General features: G+C 38.5%; 1 protein-coding gene across 4 annotated transcripts; it reads right to left on the reverse strand.

The window, feature by feature from the left end:
- Positions 1-895: 895 nt before the first annotated feature.
- LOC119554528 lies at positions 896-13,309 on the reverse strand. 4 transcript variants are annotated; one of them, XM_037865474.1, is made up of 4 exons: positions 13,126-13,309; positions 3,706-4,395; positions 2,604-3,252; positions 896-1,934 (listed from the first exon to the last, which is right to left on the reverse strand). In XM_037865474.1, the coding sequence occupies exons 1-4, from the start codon at positions 13,162-13,164 to the stop codon at positions 1,708-1,710; spliced, it is 1,605 nt and encodes a 534-aa protein (XP_037721402.1). In that variant the 5' UTR covers positions 13,165-13,309; the 3' UTR covers positions 896-1,707. The 4 variants fall into 4 exon arrangements, with proteins under 4 accessions (XP_037721402.1, XP_037721403.1, XP_037721406.1 ...); XM_037865475.1 differs by lacking the exon at positions 13,126-13,309 and adding an exon at positions 12,751-13,038; XM_037865478.1 differs by lacking the exon at positions 13,126-13,309 and adding an exon at positions 12,957-13,027.
- Between the last annotated feature and the right edge of the window lie 93 nt (positions 13,310-13,402).

Consider the following 13,402-nt stretch of genomic DNA (forward strand, 5'->3'; position numbering starts at 1 on the left):
CCGCCACTGAAGTCCTGTCCAGAGTCTAGACTTGGTCAGCTAAGCTGGCGATGAGGAGTTGTCATAGAAAAGGGGGTTCCCGAAATGCTGATGAAGTTGATGAGGGTTAGCATGAGCAAAAGTGAAAGATGGTCATGGGTTGGGATGAGATGTGTGTATTTAGGGAAAGTTGAATTAATAACACTGAATCCTGGGAGGAAAGAGCTGGTTGTGTTCCTTTTGTGCTAAGTCCTGTAATAGATTTGTATTTCTTGGTAGCCATTCGTTCCTCAAATAACTCCAAACCACCTTAAAAAGTAACCCCCTCTTATATTTTTCAATGCTAAGCAAGCTTTTTGTGGTTCAGAACTTGGCTAACTTACAGAGGTTTATTTAGACTCAAACCTATAGTGTGCTTTTTCAAGGCATTCGTCACTATGCTGAATTGCCCATATATTTAAAAAACATAATATTGAGTTTTAGAAAATTTGAACAGATTTATTCACACATTCATATCCTTGCCCACGCATTTAAAACAATCACTGTCTATTTTAGAAAATTGTGTACATCTTTATTATTTGTTTAACTAATTTTTGTTGAATGTATCTCTTGTTTTGTGGTTGATGCTTTGCTTCATTGATATCTCGCACTGGAATTTTCTCCTTTTCAGCCTAGAAAGCGTTTGGCAACTTAGGCGAAACAAATTCGAGGCGTTCTTTGTTCTAAACATTAACTAATAAAATGCATAAATCTGTTAACAATTTGTGTGTGTGTTCCTCTGCGCTTTGCTGGTGTGTGCTTACATAAGTAATTCGCTATGATTAATGCTAATCTGATTGTTATTGTTATTTATGCGATCTAGCTATAGCACTTCGTTATAGGAGTTAAAGCCAAGAACCGAGTAACGGCAACATAGTTCTGATTTCAACGCATTTTCACTTTATATACTGGTATATATAGTATTAATGTGTGTATTCGTATGAATGCTGGTGAGTGTATATATAAATTCCATTTTGTTGACAATTGCACAACAGTTAAAAGTATAGTAAACAATTAATAATAATGACTTTAGCTATGTATGTATGGCCGGGCCCAAATACGATTTGCACTATAATTTTTGTGTGTTGATTAACTTGATGTACTTTGTGTGTGATATATGCCTAGCAGTATGCAATAATTTCCTAAGTTCGGTAATTAGTTTTTACTTTCTTCGGTTTTATTTCATAATTTTATGTTCTTGTTATGTTTGTATTTTGAGTCCAGCTACAAAACGTTGCATAAAGTTGTATAAAAGTTTTGGTATTTCCATTGTTTCCATTTGACTAGCGAGTAAATACAAAAACCCAATCGATTCGCAGTTGACAGTTGGTTCAACCCACGCACATCGCATATATCTGCGTGTGTATATAAATAACACTATATAGTATTGTTAGAAACGGCTGCTATAAAATCACTGCCACAGTAGTGGCCATTACTTGTCCCCCATAAGACTAACGTAATCGTTAACTCTATGTATAAGTAATTCATAAGCGCTAATATTCGTTTAATGCAACAAGTCTATGTGGGATCGTCCTCTCAACCTCCGTCGTCTCTATGAAGGTTTCTGCCACCTCCATGTCCATTTCCACCGCCCCCGAACCCATCTTCCCCATCCTCATCGTCGTCCTGTTCGTCCTCGTCCTCCTCCTCCTCGTCCTCGTCCTCCTCCTCGCCCTCGGACTGCTCGGATCAGTCGAATATGCAGACGAAGATGCGCAGACAGTTCATGCCCACCTTCTCCCAGCAACCCTCCTCCGTGGGCCGACCCTCGTGGGCCAGCCGCATCTTCTTGGGATAGTTCTTCGGACTGCTCCGGTCGCTCAGGTGCACGGGCATCCGGGCGTACTCGGCGCGGGGCTGTCGAAACTTCTCCATGAGCTCCGCCTGCTGATCGGTGAGGTTCTTTAGCTTTTTGCCTGCAATATAATAAAAAAGAACATGTTGCTTAAATAACATTTTAAAAATCCCTTAATTTTCTAACCTATAACTTAAAAAAGTCATGGGCTTAAAATGTATATTAATATTTATAAGGAAGCATTTTCCCTCATTGTCTTGAAAGCAATATCTTTTCTAGCGCTTATCAAATTAAGGCCCCTTATCTTAAATGCTCAATGGACTTTAGAGTTGGTAAAATCAATAAAAATTTTAAAACTGGTTGTAAAAATAAACATAAAAAGCTCACAGTATAGTGAACGTGAACGTTTCTTTAAAAAAAAATTATTCAAGATATTTAAATTTAAATGATTCACCAGAAAGAATATATTTTCCTAAGACTAACTTAAGTTATACAAAGTAAACAAATAAACAATGAATAATATAAATACAATAAGATCAGAAAAACATGGTTTTAGTCAGAACTTGAGAATATATTGATCTTAAAATGAACTGGGTGTTTCTTAATTTGATAATCTTACAAGATTATATTTATATGATATGTTATCATTTTCTAAATATTTGTAAACCTAATTGTTTTTTGTTTTACAAATATTTTAAAGATATATTCTTTGGTTTAAGTAACAACCTACATCTTCACAGAACGGCGATAGATAAGACTAAACTGCTTTTACTTAGTGGTTTTTACTCACCCTCGAGGGCGTCGCTGATGAGTGATATCTCAGTGGGTGGCAGTAGCTCCAGGCGATCGCAGCATCGTCGGAATTCGCTGGAGGTCATTCGCAAATAACGGGGCGTGAGGCACAGGGGTCCCAGGACAGTTCTCCGGTTCTCTGGAGTGGCATCGATGTGCTTGCGGGCACACTCCGCCAGACTCCACGTGGCCAGGCACTCGAACAGGGTGACCTCCGACCTCAGCTGCAGCGTATCCCTTTTGGCCAGCGTTTCCAGCTCCTCGAATCGCAGATCACTGATTTCCGGCATAGAGAGCTGGAATTCCGCATGCATATCGATCAGCTGGAGCGTGTTGTGCAGCAGGGCAACGCCGTAGTCCTCGGTGGTAAAGGGATTCGGATTGGGAATGAGGTTCACCTGGGCTCCGTCGCCCTCCGCTCCGTTCTCCGTGGCCTGGGCGGCCTTGGCAGCCGCCAACTGCTTGGCCGCCGCCTTCGCCTTGGTCGCCTTCTTCTTGGCCAGCTGCTGACCCGTCTCCTGGGTGGTGATCACTGTCTGGTGCTGGTTGGTCAGTGCGATGCCCTGGTAGAACCACAGCGCCTTGAAGATGTCCAGAGCGGTGGCACACGAGATTCTGAGATCGAGTTCGCGAATACAGTAGATGATCTGGAACAAGAGATTTATGATTGATATTATTGAAGGTTAACATTAATCATTCAACTTAAGGGTTTATTTTTAAAAGTCCTCAAAATCCAATTGTACTTTTATTACCTATTGTGATACTTAAGACTGATCTCTTATCTCTCTTATCACCATCGCGATAGATATGTCAATAATATTTTACTTCGACTAGGAATTTTTCGTTATTAGGTAAATACAATTTAATGACTAAATAAAAGTAAAAAAAATTAAACTCCTAATAAAAGTATTATTTAAGACACTTGAGGTTTCGATTGAAGTCCCGACCTAAATACTCGTATAAGATATTAGATATATTATGGGGGCCATTTAAATAATTTAAAATCTGGCAACCGGGTATAACACTTGTTGAAAATTGGATTTTTATTGTGTAGACAAATCTTTGAGATCTCATAGCTCCCTATATAATTCTCAACTCACCAGATCTGGAACGTTGAAGCGGTCGGATAGCTCGAGTATCTTGAGCAGGTGCTTGTGGTCGCGATAGGGGATGAAGTGCTTCTCCATGTAGCGGACGATCAGCTCGAAGTCGTTCTTGTCCACGTTGAGTATCTGGAAGTGGTTGTCGCTCTTCCGTCCGCTGTTCGGACCGGCGTGAATCAGCTTGGCCAGCTCCACGCTCCGCTCGAGCACCGATTTCCTTTCGCACCTGATCATGTACCGATCATCACCGTTGACGACAATGAAGTCTATGTAGGGATTCACGATGATGGGCACGCCTGTGTAGATGTTGGTCTGACCCCGGGAGTAGGCGGGTGGCATCATGTGGGCGGGCGGGGCACTGGGCGCCGGAGCACTCTGAATGGCGTCCACATGGTGGCCATCGGGCCCAAGTCCGAACGGTAGCACCATCCTGTCCGGCTCCCAATCCTCGTTGTTGTTGTTGTCCTGTTGGTTACTCCCCGGATCTGGTATATCCTTCTCCTTTTCCCTCTCCCGACGCCGCAGTGCCTTGTGGACAAGGGCGCCCACTAGCGGGAACTTGGTGACACGCTTCTCCTTGACCAGCTGCTCCTCCAAATTTCCGTCGATGCGTCTCTGGCGGTATTTGTTCCCAGGACGAGGCTCTAGGCTGTCCCTGTCGTGGAAGGCAGTGATTTTGTTGGAGAACTGAAATAATAATGATATACAGTGAGTTTGATTTTATAGATTACTATATTGGGTTGGTTCTCCTGGAATTACAACTCAAGAAAGAAGCCCAAAATAATAGACTATAGACAGCTATAAATTATTGGATTAATATGAATATGGTTTTTAAAATTGCAAATCTTAAGCATGTATGTTGAAATAGACCCTTCTATACTATTTTACTACAATCTTTTCCTATCTCGTTTATTTATTACATTAAGATTGCTATATTAAGAAATAAGTACTGCCCAACAGTCTAATTTCAAGTACTAAAGCTCAATGTGGCTCAATTTTAAAGAGCTTGAACAATAGGGTGGAACCTTGTCTTTCAGCAGTTTCCCGAGGGAAATACCTTTTTTATCTCAACCAAACGGTGGATATTATTTACGACCCTTGCGAATGGGCAGTTAGTCATGCCGATTTCGCCACACTTGGAAATCTATAGGTGCTTTAATGGGCGTTGTAAGTACTTCCCGCCTGACTGATTGATTCATTGGCCAGCTTATCAGTCAATTGGCACACTTCAAAGCATAAATCGTTTAGTGGTCTAAAAAGCCTTTAATCGCTGATTTTTGCACTCGACAATAAATTAGTCGTTCTATCGGAAAGTAAAGGCCGACTAATTAGCCAACCAGCCGAGCCCCAAACCCATTTCAACCATTTTTTGGGGCCCGTTTCGGTTAGCATACACTGGTCGGCATATGTATTTTGACAAAATAAAAGTTAAGTATACTCATAACTTGAAAATACTTCTTGTAAACTATAGGCATCAATGGAAAGGTAATTTCAATGCCGTTTGAATGATACAATACATTTCTTTACCCATTCAGTACTTATTGAAAAGGACGAATTTGTGTAAATCAACTTTGAAAAAAAAAAAAAAAAACTTTTTTCCTCGTCTTGAAAACTTAAATTTTTTGATGCAAAAAGTTTCTTCAAACAAAAATAATAGTAACTGCAAAAAGAATTTTTCAAATATCATTTTGCTTATATTTTTTATGATTTTTTGAAGGTGACAATGTCGGAAAAAATTTGTATGAAAAAGACAAAAATATGGCTCAAATGCCTGTTTTTAAGCATTTTCAAAAATTCATAAAAAATATAAGAAAAATGATATTTGAAAAATTCTTTTTGCAGTTACTATTGTTTTTGTTTGAAGAAACTTTTTGCATCAAAAAATTTAAGTTTTCAAGACGAGGAAAAAAGTTTTTTTTTTTTTTTTCAAAGTTGATTTACACAAATTCGTCCTTTTCAATAAGTACTGAATGGGTAAAGAAATGTATTGTATCATTCAAACGGCATTGAAATTACCTTTCCATTGATGCCTATAGTTTACAAGAAGTATATTCAAGTTATGAGTATACTTAACTTTTATTTTGTCAAAATACTTATGCCGACCACTGTATGTTCTAATCGATTGATTGCCACCAACTCGGTTGCAATCCATCATACTATACCGATAAATCATGTCCCATATCGAAAACGGGTGCACTGCTACCTATTCGACAGCCAAATTTCGCGCGTGATGTTATAATTCCGCCAAAAATATCAAACAGTGATAGGGACTACCAAACGCAATGAGAAAACTCAGTGATTAAGTTAGCTTATTGACATATTAGTATTTCACACAGCGCGCAAGCCACATAAGCAGTGCTTAATCAAATTGACAAACACCTAATCGATTCGAACGCAAATTGAACTCCGTTTATTTTAATTTAGTTAAGTCCAAAAAGCCAATTTATTCAAATTTTAAAGCTTCAGAAAATATGGCTTGTAGACAAGAAAACTAATCAGATTTCAAGTGTTTGCAGAGATATTAAAATTAATTTTGAATTGATTTACGCCTTCTCTTGAATAATAATTATTTAGAGGACTTATTTCTTGTATGTTGTTCCAGTTACAAATCATTGATAATTAAATTAAAAATTTGACATGATTTTACTTGTATAATGTAAAGACTAGGTTACTAGAACCTTAAAAGTGGGAAGCCATGAGGGGTTTGTGAATGATAAGGTTCTTATGATTGTTTGATATGCCGTTTTTATGGCCAATAAAGCTGATAACATAATTATACAGAACTCTAAAAATTTTTAAGTATTAAATTAATTATACAATTAAAACAGTAAATAAGTTTCATGTTAAATGAACCATTGTTCTAATAAAAAAGAAAATATTTTGGAGAGAAATTTAAACCCTATTATACTCGTCTAATTCAAATAACTGCTGGCATATTTTAATGAGAAGACTGGAACATTCTTTCTAAGCCACATTATTTGCTAATGTGTTTCATTGAAGAACTCCACAAAGAAATATTTTTTTTTAAATGTAAACACTCATATCTATGCGTATTCCAAGGAGAAATGTTCTGAACGAAAGCCTTTGTTCATTTGGAAAGTTTGATTTATAGTTCCAGTTCTTGTTATTGCCGTAAGTACAATGCAAACAAAATTAATTGTGGCAAAGGGAGATTGCGAGCCAATTCGAAGGCACCGTACCTTAAAAAGAGAGTATGTGGGGAAATATTTATAAAAAAAAAAAATTATATGACGATGTTTGAACAGTTGTAGGGAAGTCGGAATCGGTCTTGAAGTGTTGACGACCGTTGCTCATGGCTGAGATGGATACGGAACGAATAGTTAGTTCCCTGCCCTCGAGGGGGCACCGTAACGCCTAGTATTTAAATATTTACCCAGTGAACCGCAAGGGAAACGTGTGTGTGACGACTTGTGATTGCTGATAGTGCAATAAATAAATTATCGTATGCAAATCAATTTATGACCGTTCATCGCTCCACATCAGACTTTATCATCTGCACAGCAACCGCAGTGGGAGATGGGTTTTATGCACAGCACAGGCATCGAATTAGCACTTGGGAGTCATAAGTTGCTTTTCTTTTGTTTATCAGCCTGCTCTATATAATATTATTGAGGGTGTAGGTTGGGTGTTTCCATTGTAAGAACTCAAATTGAGACCCAGACCTTGTCCAAGGTGGTTCTTGAACTTTACAGCTCACATGTCATTTGATTTCACTATCGCAAATTATCATTTATATCATGCACTTCTTACACTTTATTTGTGGTTCCTGCTTATCGGCAAAAGGCCCGTTCCATCAATCAATCGAAAGCGATTTACTTTGGCTTGGCCCTGTCTGGAGATATGTTAGTAAAATGCCTCTGCAGGAACCTTATGATTTATACTTTTGGCGATCGAGTTTGGTAATAAGTTCTGGTATTGTAAATCAAATCACACACTAATTGCTGGGTTCGAGTTCTGGGCAGTGGGCTCCCTACTTTCGCACGATTTCGAACCGAACACCACGAGTTTGAAAAATCGACTGCTATTCAATCCCATTTGCGAACTGCGACGTCGACCGATTCAGCGGCGCGGGCAGCGATTCTTGGGGTTGTTCGCCAAAATGCGTCATGATCGTCGCAGCCGTGGAAAATGCTCCAGTTCGAAGATAAATCCCATAGCCCAAAGCAAAAAACAAAAACAAAAGGAAATGATTTGTATTTATGTACACACCCCTAAAGCAAGTCTTAAAAAATTCGAATGTTTTTATTATTACATTCAGAAATGATAAGAATTATAATATAACTGCTAAAAACATAAGTGACTATGCAATGACTTTCCTTATGATAGTGATGTATATATATTTATAAAGCTTAAGCTAAAACAAGAAGGAACGTTTTAGTCTGATATTTCAACTATCAGATACCCTTTACTTTGTTAACCAATTTATGGTTACCTTATAGAAACAAATGTTGTCAACTATAGCTATTATATCTTTTAATATCTCACATTTATACGGATAGGCGGACATGGCTAGATCGACTTCGCAAACGATCCTGATTAGAATGGCATAACCAAAAATTTTAACAAATTCATTATACCTCATCATAAAATTAAGAAAAAGAAATGAGATCTCGATTTTTTTTAAATTATTTTATGAATACTTTTACAAAAGTATATATATTTTTTATTTTTTCTGTATATAATACACCGATGCTAAACAATGTTTCCAAAAAACAATTAATATTTAACAAATAAATCCACTTTAATACTATTAATGCACCCATAAAAGTTAAGACTGCCCGCATTTCAACAGACTTTGAAGTTGCAAAAACCCTAGGCAGCCGGGCAAAATGCAGGCCCAACGGAAATGAACTCGAACAGACTCAAGAATCATTCATGACTCGAATTATCAACTCGATTCGGTGGACAAACTGTCGGGTAAATAAATCTATTTGTGTGCCCAAAGAGGCAAATAGCAGAGTTAAAGGGAGCACCAGCAGCTGGAGGAAGATTTCACTGTTGGATGAAGCAATTAGCACGCCGATTGTGGGTGGGTGGAGGATTGGATTTGGAATTGGAGTGGGTGGAAGGTGTGGGAGTGTCATATTTGACAACTGTAATTGTCGCAGGCGCTGTGTGTACGCACGAAATTCGCCTTATTGATAAGCAATGCAAATAGCACAGTGGGAATAAAAAGTACACGCCCACACACAATCGTGGGTGTAAGAATAGTCACAAAGAGCAGTTCGCCAAGGGCCTAGCACAGAAACAGAATAGTTATTATCAGCGGCCAAGGCCAGGATAAAGCTGCAAAGCCGCTCGAGTTTGTTGTGTGCACAAGTATTTATGCAGCCAGCGAGGGTAGCCACAGAAGTTGGGGAAGCCAGCTGCCCGGCGCCACCACGATTAGATAAAAATGGTCGGTGGGTTTTTATTACTATTTTTATCGATTCTGTATTTACAACTTAAGAAGTTTATGGGGTTTTCTTCATACAAACATGTGATTACTGCTACACTTTACGAGTTCGAAAAGACCCTCTCTAATACCCACACACGAAGAACATTTCAATTAAATACCTTTTCGTAGCTAAACGATATCTGTGAACTTTCCATTGAAAAACAATCCTAAATTAATATGCTCGAACAAAGGATTTTCTTTACATGTATACACCTTTTAATTTTAAATATATTAGCTAATGGATTTCTTAATTTACTTAAATAAATTCAATCTACAAACCAATGCGAATTGAAAATTTGTTTAATCAAATTGGATTTGCAAAATAAAAATTAATTCTGAGCAGTGAAACCTTAAGAAATATTCTCACTTTAAAGTTAGTTAGCCGTTTCTTAAGAATTCCCCCGAACTTCTCGAACTGCCCTCGCCAAGGCATAGGCCACTTTAATGTTTACATATGTATATTATGAGGGGCTGCTGGAGCAGCAAAGACTGCTAATGAGTCCCCATGTAAAGCGGAAGCTCCAGATGAGAAACAACATATGAAACCGGCCAGAACAACAGCAAAAACTGTTAGCAGTTAGCACTCGGAGTTCGTCCCCCAATCGACCTTGACACTGGCTGGGTGGTTGGGCGACAACAGGGCCCACTGTACACGCATTTCCCCAAGATCAACATAACGATCGGATCGCTAAAACCCGTTTACGATCGCCGCCCGGAATCAAATATTTGCATTCATAAGGGAAAATTTAATTAACATCATCAACAAAATGGAGCAGAATCGATTTTTACCCCGAACAGGCGGGAGTCTAAAATGTTTAATTAGTAGAATTTAGCATAATTACTCACATTGTTGGCTGCCGGTAAACAGCACGGAATATGCGTAGTCCAAAACAAACAATCGAACAAATGAAACTGCAAATAAACATGCCAAAGAATGCCATGGGAAAGAACCAAAACCCAACCCATCGTATCCCAGCACAATTCGCTTCCTGATCTGCTGAAACTTTAAATTCCACCTGCAATTGCCACATAGTTCAAAAATAAAACACTTGCCACATTCTTCGGCGGACCAGGAAAAGTTCACAGCCCGAGCGATGGCTCCTCTATTTATACGCTCCTAATGAGGTGGTTTATTAAAATTAGCCTATAAACAGAGAGCGAAAGTGTAAGTACTGCGGGATTACGAAACATCCAAAACAGCAGAACCCAAATTTGAATAAATGCATGTAATCCATGGAAATGAAAGAAACAACTGCAGCATCACATTCAATTTTTGGAATTATTCCAAATACAAATCCAAATAATAATGGTACAATTTTATGGCATACTACATTTGTTAATTGAGAGATATAAATGAAAAACCTCTGAATCATATATAAATTCTACGTGATCAACTTTACATCCTGGGTTTGTTTTTAGTAACACGCAAATTAGTGTTTCTCATGCTATCATTTATCACCTTACAAGGGTTACTGAACTCCCTAGTTGTAACATCGATAATAAAAATATTATTAAGGTTAGATGTGAGAATTAAAATTTCTCAGATAATTAAGAAATAATAAGATATTACATTAAAAACATTACAATATTTTCTTATAGTAATCAAATTACCAATCAAGTGTAAGTCTTTCCCTATAAGACATTAGCAAATTTAGACTGTAACAAATGCGATTTGGATCTTGAACTTCCCACTTGAAGCCCATTAACTGCAGTAGTCCGGATGGGTAATTCAATTTGCAATGGGCCTGCGGCATTGTGGCACCTCCAATCCGTGACTCCGACTGACTCATTCGCAGGGTCTTTGTTCTGTGTCTGGGGACCCTATACTATATGTATGTTATGGTCGCCATAGACACCCACAGACAGGACAGCATTTCACAACAGGAAAATGACATCATTTGATTTGATTGCGGGCATACCGAAGACCGTGAGACAAATACTATGGAATGGAATTTGTTATTTTGTCTTGGCTCGGGAAAACTGCGTTACTCATCCATCCCCTGCAAAGAACCAGCAATTGGATACGATTCGACCAGGCGAAAATTACGAGCTGAGAATCGGACAAAATTGCTCTCTGGTCTTTTGGCCACGTGCCAAATAAACCAATATATTCAAAAGTATAAAAAGTGATTGAATGGAGGGTGGGAGCACCGTAACATAAATAATCAACACAGGAAATTCATTCATTAAAGTTATTAGACTTAGACGGGATTTTAAAGAGAAATGTGAAGTTCTTAAATGTTATTGTAGGTTTATAAACTCTTAAATACAAGACATTTATCGTTTTTTCAATTTCAAAGTGGGATAATACCTAAGAAATGTAAACAACGTTTTCCTTTGGGGTGACCGATAAAAAATAAAATAGCTAAACATTTTTCAGACTCATTTTATAAAAGTAAATATTTAAGCTTTGATACTAATGTAAGGCACACATTAAAAAAAAAAGAAATGTAAATAACGTTTTCCTTTGGGGTAACCGATAAAAAATAAAATAGCTAAACATTTTTCAGACTCATTTAATAAAAGTAAATATTTAGTCTTTGATAATAATGTAAGGCTCACAATAAAAAAAAATAAATATAATTGATTAATTTTATTAAAGAGTAGACGATGAATATCAGCTTATGAAAAGTACCATAGCCAATTAACCATTTAAAATTAAAGATGTCGTATGTAAAACATAAAAATAACCATACAGATAGTTAACGAAATATATAGTAGGATGATAATATGGGTAAGAAAATCTACCATGAATATAACGTATAAAATATAATAACACAATTAAAACTTTTAGGTAGCCAAACAAAAGGCGACAAATTCAATTTCCCTCTGCTCTTACAGAAAACCATATTTTCGGGGAGTCCAAACAGGGGTTTCCAATTCAGCGGGACCTAAACCTAACAAAAGCGATGCCTCCCAAGATGCAAACAAAACATGAAAACGGAAAAGTCGAAAAAAGCGAAAAACTCACCCCGACACGCAGGAAAATCGCTGGAGATGGGGGGTGGCCGAGGGAAAACCCTACGCAACATGTTCCATGTTCGGCGGGGAAAACAAAAGGGCGGGTGGACAGGGGCTAAAGGAAAGTGGAGCAGCAGCGAAGGGCAAATCGGCAAGTATCTGAAACAAATTTGCAGTCTCTTTCTCTGACAAAAGAAAGCGGAGACCCTTGCCGAATTCAGGGGGCTTGGGCTTGGCATAGGCCAATAGCCAATATCAAGAACGCGATTCTGGGATTTCGATTCTGGGGGGGATTGGGGTCGTTGGGCCAAGGGCGAAGCTGGGGAACGGACGTGAGTGCTCGTAACAATTGACAATGCGGCGTATGCGCGATGGATGCCCAGCTGATGATACAATGAAACACTGACACAGTGAACGACTTTCCCACTCACACACATAATTACACCCACACACACACACAGGCACATTCGGAAAAACTTTCCTTTGAACAGGCTTTCATTCGCCAGTGCCTGTGTATTTTATGGATACACAATTTATGTTGGCCAATTGCTCGCCTCTGTTTGTACACAGCATTTCCTTTTTTTTGACTACTTGATTAATTACACACACACACAGAAACTTACCCTAGTTTATAAATTTTTGGAATAGCCAACTTTTGAGTTTCGAAATTTTAAATTTATTTGCCAATTTCCAGTTGTGTTAACTATGCACTTCCGCCCCGATGCAAAACTATAGTGTTTACTCTGTATTTTGTTTATGCCAATTTGAGGTCGCTCGCACCCATTGGATATACAGATATTTTGGCTATATAGCACTGAATCGCGTATACCTTGCCGATCCGAGAGTTTTGCGCGCCTCGTGCCAAACGGAATTGGGAAAGGCAGCCAACAACGACAACGTCTCCGCTCGAGAGCCGAAAAGCGTATATACAACAAGATTTGTACGAAGAGCGCCAAGCCAAAAATATGAAAAACAAACGAGACAGCAGCAAAACATACCAAATTTCCCGGGCTAGCGTTGCCACCGTACTGAGCCATGTCCAATATAGGGGTTCCATAGGGTTCAGATCCTTCTTGAACCAGCAATTTAACACTTTCACTTGGTTTCCCCTTTGGAAACACAAATATTTTACCTAAATATAATATAGTTTTTTTGAAATACTTGGCATTTGATGGCTAAACACCAGCCGTCTGGCAACTTTCCACCGGACTTGGGGAAAATTCTCAGCAGCTTTTCCTCGGACGGACATGCGCATGGGGACCTGGAGAACGACCC

This window comes from Drosophila subpulchrella, chromosome 3L (assembly GCF_014743375.2).
Source record: "Drosophila subpulchrella strain 33 F10 #4 breed RU33 chromosome 3L, RU_Dsub_v1.1 Primary Assembly, whole genome shotgun sequence".
In the NCBI taxonomy this organism is placed as follows: domain Eukaryota; kingdom Metazoa; phylum Arthropoda; class Insecta; order Diptera; family Drosophilidae; genus Drosophila; species Drosophila subpulchrella.

What these genes read in the sequence shown, in the direction of transcription:
- LOC119554528 (XM_037865474.1), bottom strand. Translation starts at nt 13,164, where the DNA reads ATGGCTCAGTACGGTGGCAACGCTAGCCCGGGAAATTTG. An exon ending in ACGCTAGCCCGGGAAATTTG is followed by an intron (nt 4,396 to 13,125) that starts GTATGTTTTGCT and finishes TTATTATTTCAG; the next exon opens with TTCTCCAACAAAATCACTGC. An exon ending in CATCAGCGACGCCCTCGAGG is followed by an intron (nt 1,935 to 2,603) that starts GTGAGTAAAAAC and finishes ATTATATTGCAG; the next exon opens with GCAAAAAGCTAAAGAACCTC.